Source organism: Capsicum annuum, chromosome 7, assembly GCF_002878395.1.
Source record: "Capsicum annuum cultivar UCD-10X-F1 chromosome 7, UCD10Xv1.1, whole genome shotgun sequence".
Lineage (NCBI taxonomy): Eukaryota > Viridiplantae > Streptophyta > Magnoliopsida > Solanales > Solanaceae > Capsicum > Capsicum annuum.
This window is the reverse complement of record NC_061117.1, coordinates 170,905,068-170,912,016: the sequence shown is the minus strand read 5'-3', so window position 1 is coordinate 170,912,016 and position 6,949 is coordinate 170,905,068. Positions and strand designations below refer to the sequence as shown.

Sequence of the window (6,949 nt, the reverse complement as noted above, 5' to 3'; positions counted from 1 at the left end):
ATACCCTTCATTCATTTTTTGCTTAAAAATACCTTTCTGTTCGATTTTTTGGCTCAAAAATACCTCTTCATTAATTTTTTGTCTAAAAAATACCCTTCTCTCTAACGGAATGCCACCAAACACGCCACGTGAATAAAAAAAGCCACTTAATCAATGCACGCCAATATACACAAATGAAAAATCACTCCATTTAATCTATCTAACCATCAACCCATTTTTTTTATTTAAAAGACCCAACTCCACTCATATTAAAAAAAATCCAATCCAAGAGGAAAAAGATTGAAGAATTTGATTGCTTCCATGTGATGGGTTCAAATATTTCGGATTGATCAAGGCGAAAGATGAGGAATCAATTAGGTTCTTAAATTGTTGATCCGAAAGAATCGGATTTTAATCGGATCAACCCTAAACAATTGGATCCTCAAATAGTTGACCAGATTTTCAAGAGCTCAGATTGCTACAAGATATCCTATCCGAATTTGTCTAATGAGGAACTTGATTGTAGTGAGAGGAATGGTAATTCAGAGACAAAATTGGAATTTGGAGAGTGAAAGTTTAGTGACAATGTAGGACAACCACAAGTTGATGAGGTCGAGAATAGCTCGAGTGAGTTTTGTAACTTTGAAAATGTAAAATAATAAAATATAAGGCGGTGAAAGGGATGCTACGAGGAAATGAATTGAAGAACTGAATTTTGCCTCTTGGTTTGGGTTTTTTGAATATGGATCAGATTGAATTTTTAAATAGAATAAAATTGGATTGATTGTTAGGTAGATTAATTGGAGTGATTTTTCACATGTATGCTGATGTGGAATGATTAAGTGACTTTTTTTTTTATCTACGTGGTGTGTTTGGTGGCATTTCGTTAGAAAGAAAGGTATTTTTGAGCCAAAAAATTAATGGAGGGATATTTTTTAGTCAAAAAATTAACGGGAGAGTATTTTTGAGCCCTAAAAAACAAACAAAACGGTATTTTTGAGCCAAAAAAATAAATGAAGGGTATTTGTGATCCATTTCGAATAGTTCAGGGATATTTTTTATCCTTTTCCATTTTTTTAAAACAACTGTGGCGTCTGGACCTGTTTGTGTGCCCCTCGACTAATTCCACAAGATACCTGTCATCTGTCTACCTAGGTTAGAACATATGAGAAAAATCACCTAACATTTCTTCAAATATTGAGTCCAGAACCAAAATAGATCATGAAACTAAAAAAGTATCAAAATATATCATGTATATAAAATGTGACAAAAATATATTTAACTCACTTAAAAAGTGTTATATCGATTCTTTTTAACGAAAGTTGACTAACGGAGATAAAACTTTATGAAAAAGTACATAACTCACTTTTTCTCACTTAAAAAGTGAGTTATGCATTTTATTTCTACATAACTCACTAAAAAAGTGAATTATACATTTTGATTTTTTTTTATACATAACTCAATTAAAAAAGTGAGTTGTGTATGAAATATAAGCTTTTCCTTTTTCTCACTTTACCCTTTACCTCCATAAAATCAAAACAGCAAAACGTTCAAATCTGTGTTGTTAATGTTGTTGAAACTTTTTATGTTGTTGTTAATGTTATGATAAACTTTTGCTTGTATAGCCATACAAATAAAGTTTTTTTTTGTTGAAAAGTATTGTGTGGGGCTATTTTATATTGTTGTTATTGTTGATGTAAAATTATTGCTTGTATAGGCTTGTGAAAAGTTTTTTTTATTATTGAAATGTGCCGTGTGGGATCATTTTATATTATTGTTATTGTTAATTTAAAATTATTGTTTGTATAGGCCTGTGAGAAGTTTTTTTTTATTGGTTTCGAGGAAGGTGTGTATGAAGATTATTTAAATGGATTGAGGCCATTTTATGTAAGAAAAATATTGAGGATTACAAATTTGAGTGAGATGAAAATTGAATTCCAGTTACTGATGAACTGCAAATGAGTGTGTGTTTTGTGTAAAGGATTTTGGTTGTAAGGCAAAAATTAATGGTGTTGAAGGGTTTCGAGGGTTTTGCCGTTTGGTTTTATGGAAGTAAAGGGTAAAGCGAGAAAAGGGGAAAGTTTATATTCAATACATAACTTACTTTTTGTATAACTCACTTTTTCAGTGAGCTATATAAAAATAAAATACACAACTCACCTTTTAAGTGAGTTATATAACTTTATGTATAAGTTCTGTGCTTTTTCATAAAGTCTAATACTGTTGGTTAACTCACTTAAATTAAGCATAATGGGACAGTAGGAAGTGAAACTGTGCCTACTATAATTTTGACTCAATTTTATGCATATTTCATCATGAGAAGTAAAAAAAGTCACCTAACATTTTTAATATGCGTAGAGCATATTTCAGGTCTATTTGGGGGGTTAGGGTGAGGGGGGTTGGAGTGGGACAAGGTAGGCAGGCAGGCACTAGGCAGGGCATGTGAAAGAGAGAGATGATGAAGGGAAATGAAATAGAAGAGACATAGAATGTGAGTGTGTCCCACCATTTTCCATAGAAAATCTAACCATATAAAATAAGACCCCATTACATTGATTTCATTTTTCTAATCTCAACACTTCCCTACTTTCCATGTGATGTCGCTGTAAACGGTCCCCTCTATTGTCCTATTTCCCATTTATCTTTCTTTTTCTCTCCCATGTATTTTTTAGCCCTTTATTAGTATTAGTTTCCTTCTTCTACACCTTCACAGCTGCTTCCTCTTCGCACCTTCTCAAGTTCTTTTTGGACCACCCTCTTTTCTTTCCCGGTAATCATGGCCGTCCAATTTCGATCAAAAACAAATAACCCAAAAGTCTATCCACAGTCCTAGTGAACATACTTTAGAACCTCCTTTTACACCAATCACCCAAAGAATTAAACTAAGCTATCTTGGCATGATCACAGGGACAATATAAAACAATTCACCAAATGCATTATATAAGAATCGATTCTAGCAACCGCCCTAAAAGTTTAGCTTTATGTGAGGGTTATAAGCTATGTGTTCTGTCCTTTAACAATAATAAATACTCTACTAAAAATGTAAAAAATCAACCGGCAAACTGACCATAATTCAAGGCCACACCAAAAGGTTGTCAATAACAAATGTAGTATATGAAAAGCACATCGTACCAATAAAAAAACGATAAATTTAAGAGAGACAAGTTGCACACTTTGTAATTAAGGCTTGGCCATTACAAGAAAAACAAATCTTTGAATATACAATATCAACCGATGCCTACGATGGGGAAAAAAGAGGGGGTGGGGGGTGCAATCCCTATCTATTATCACTCGCTTACAAAGCTTCACATGGTGAAACAAAACATGAAAAATTAAAAAATAAAAATAAACAAACAAGGATACTCCCTAAAAACCGCATCCATGCCATGTGTTATATAGTTTAGAATAAATTCAACTTTTTTTTTTACTTCTTTTCTTTTTCTAATAATTGAGAACAATATAGTATAAGGTTAAAGTTGGGTATACCGAGCGGGTAGTGATTGCTGGTTTCTTTGAAGGAAATGAGTTGGTTTTACACATTTGACAGTTGGGAAAAATTCAAACAACCACCTGCAGGAAGCATCATATGTACGATAATGTCAGTAACAAAATTAGTGAATAAAAGTAAGAACTTAAAATGGACTTAAAGTAGCACTAATGTTCATCACGTGTAATCCAGTCAGTTGATGAAATAGTAGTAAACCTAACAAGAAAGACACTTCTGATAAGATGATGATGAACCAGCAAAGCAATGCATCAGTGCCATTCATATCCAAAGGCTGAATAAATAAAAGTTGAGAATCATGCCCCTACTACAGGACCATAAAATTTATCACAACTCAGCCTGGCCCATCGTAAACATTTAGATATCTAGCGTGTTTTATAAAAGAGAGGAAGAAAGTGCACTACTTAAAGGTTGGACAGTTGGGATTTCTAATTATAGTCCACCAACTTCTGCTCAATGAAAAATGACTCGGTCATCATGGTTGTCTACAATCTACTAGTCTAAGGAAAGTAGTATCATTTGAATTCATGAAAATTTGACTAGGCCACTTCAATATTATGCTTTAGGCCTAGAACTCATATCAAAAACTCATCATCTCATGCTCCCCCCTTACTTCAAAATGATTAGATAAAAAAAATACTATTTTTACAACATCATTACTTTGTTCGAGTAAAAGAAGCCCAAAATATTATCTTGTTTCTCTTTTGGAGGGAAAGAGGGGGATCAAGAACTATAATGAGTATGAGCCACAAGACACAGACGTTTTAATCTCTTAAACTAGATCATTTGTGTTTCAACTTGATCTTCTCTGATTTGGGAAAAAATTGTACTTCAACAAATTGTTGGGCATATTGGCTCGCCTTCTTACCCTCTTGAGCAAGCGACTACAGCTTAACTGCAGACCCAAATTAATGATAAAATGACTTGTAAGGGGGATTTAGATCAAACATATCAGCATGGGCATTCTTCTCTTAAAAATGGATGGCAAAATAAGGAATTAGTACTAGATTAACATGTCAAATAGGAATGATGTTGATCGGTAGACGGTAGGACCCATTAATGCCACGTGGAATAAATTACGGCAGAATTGAACAGCTAAGTAAATGCTAGTACTAGATAATTAAAGATGTTAAAGGAAAAATAACCTTTTGTTGGCGGGGTTTAGTGGCTTTACTAATTATTACTCCATGTCCTTGTGAATATGCTCTTTAACCTATTGCCTGAGAGTCTCTGCAAGGCCTTCTTAGCTCCGGCAACCTCTGCCTCCGCCAGCTTCTGCAAATGCCCGTATGCTCCGGCCTCTACTAACCGCTTTCGACAACCCTGGCTCCCTCCCGCCATGATTGCCGCCACCACTGCCACCGGAAACTTCTTCGAGACCACATCATTCTTGGCATCCAACATTTGGACCAACTTCATCACACTCTTCTCATCCTTAACCAATTCCTTCCTATTCGACTTCACAGCCAACAGTGAAACTAACGCATTTGCCGCCACCTCTTGCAGCCCATCTGGTTTAGCTGATTCCATCAGCTTCACCAAAGACCCCATACACCCAGAAATAGCCCTCTTCTTTTCCTCACCAACGGATAAATTTGCAAGCAATGAAGCGGAAATATACTGTAGCATTAAGCTACCATGCTTTATAAGCTCCGCTAACTGAATAGTAAATGTAGTATATGATGAAAGTATCCTTGACGCACAATCAGAAGAAGATAACGAATGAATTGCCCGTAAAACGTATTCTAATGTATCAGAACTAGATGATTCATGGAGCAAATGCAGCAATCTTTGCAACCCCTTTTCTTGAATTAACAAATCCCTGTAATACTCACCAGATGAAGCAAGAATCGCAACGCAATTAGCTGCCTTTTCTTGTGCTGATGCTTTCCCCGAAACCATTAACTGTAAAAGAACAGGAATTGCACCTTCTTCTGCTAACGCAATCCGAACATCTTCATTCGTGGAAACATTCTTGATAGCCCCAACAGCATGAATCTGCGCAGAAATCGACCCAGATTTACTTAAGTCCAGAAGTACAGGGACACCACCATAAGCTGAAATTGCCCAAGCATTTTCAGGGTCATTAGTAATACACTCCACTGCCAACACAGCCTTTTCCTTCATCGTAATCGAACCAGACTCGATAATCCTCAATAAAGGCCCTAAAGCACCCTCTTCAAACACGCATTTCCTTGCTTGTTCACTCAAGGAAACAAGCATTGACACCGCAAGAACTGCTTGTTCACGTATAGCAGAATCCGTGTTAACGTCAAGTAAATTAATCAAATACCCAACATGCCCTTCCTTCGCAACAAGCCCAGCTGATTTTTCATCCTCAGAAAGCAGCTGTATCAGCGATTCCAAGGCCTTCTTCTTGAACTCAACACCACCAATCTGAATTCTAGTAAAAACATCTCTGATAAAAAGGATCAAATCATCTTTGGTAGAATTAGATGAAGGGTGCGAAAGCACAATGGCAGTAGACTGACGGAGCACGCCGGAACGGCAAAGAAGGTCGAGATGATGGATCTGTTTAGCCAACCATCCGGAAGCCATATCTAGGTCCGATTGCATCAACAGCTTACCGGGAGTCTTCCTCGGGTCAGAACATTGCTCACATAAAATCTGAATACGAAGCAAAGTAGAGAGCAGATTAGGTAAGAGTGTGGGTAAGAGCTCGTTCTCCGACCAGTGAGGGGAATCGGCAATTTCATTCAGAAGTGACTTGACAGTAGCAAGTTTGGAGCGGAGAACTTGCCAACGTGAAGTGAATGAGTTGACAGAAAGAGAAAAGGGTAGTAAATGAGACAAAAGTTGGTTGATTTGGTCAAAGGTTTGGGCCGTAGACGGCTGCTGAACTGGTGGTTCGCCGTTGTGATGCATTTTCTTGTACGAAAAACTCAATTGGGTGTCACTGAATTCAACTCCCGGGAATTAATACCGGGAAAATCAATGAAAGCTAAGCATTTGCTGTGCAGGAAGGGAACAGAGCTTGGAGTTTTGGGAATATGGAAGATATGGGAAAGAGGGAAATGGGAGAGAGTAATAAATTGCGTAGACGCGAAGGTAAAGTTTAGCGAGAGAGAGAGAGGAGTGAGTTTTTTTGGGAGAAGTAGAGACGGAGGCGTTAGTTCATTAGGTCACTAAGGGATCGTTTGGTTGGGGCGCAAAGTTATTTGGAATAATTTAATTTTAAAATTAGTCTCTAACCATATTCTTTCTTCTTTTCCTTCTAATTATTATTTTTTGATATGATACAATAGTTATTAAAAAAACGAAAAATGGCCTAAAATGTCCTTCAACTATCTAAAATAATATAAAAATATCCTTTGTCTACTTATTGGGCCTAAAATATTCTTGATGTCTATCTATTGAGTCTACTTTGCCCTTTATTTTAACAAATTAATTTATCTTTAATTCATTAATGACATGACTTCTTCTAATTGACCAACTAATAATTAA

General features: G+C 36.1%; 1 protein-coding gene across 1 annotated transcript; it reads right to left on the bottom strand.

Annotated features, from left to right (window-relative positions):
• Positions 1 to 3,108: 3,108 nt before the first annotated feature.
• LOC107878183 (importin subunit alpha) lies at positions 3,109 to 6,661 on the bottom strand. Its single transcript, XM_016725100.2, has 2 exons — positions 4,630 to 6,661; positions 3,109 to 3,549 (listed from the first exon to the last, which is right to left on the bottom strand). Exon 1 carries the CDS (start codon positions 6,368 to 6,370, stop codon positions 4,658 to 4,660), a length of 1,713 nt encoding a protein of 570 aa, XP_016580586.1. The 5' UTR covers positions 6,371 to 6,661; the 3' UTR covers positions 3,109 to 3,549; positions 4,630 to 4,657.
• Between the last annotated feature and the right edge of the window lie 288 nt (positions 6,662 to 6,949).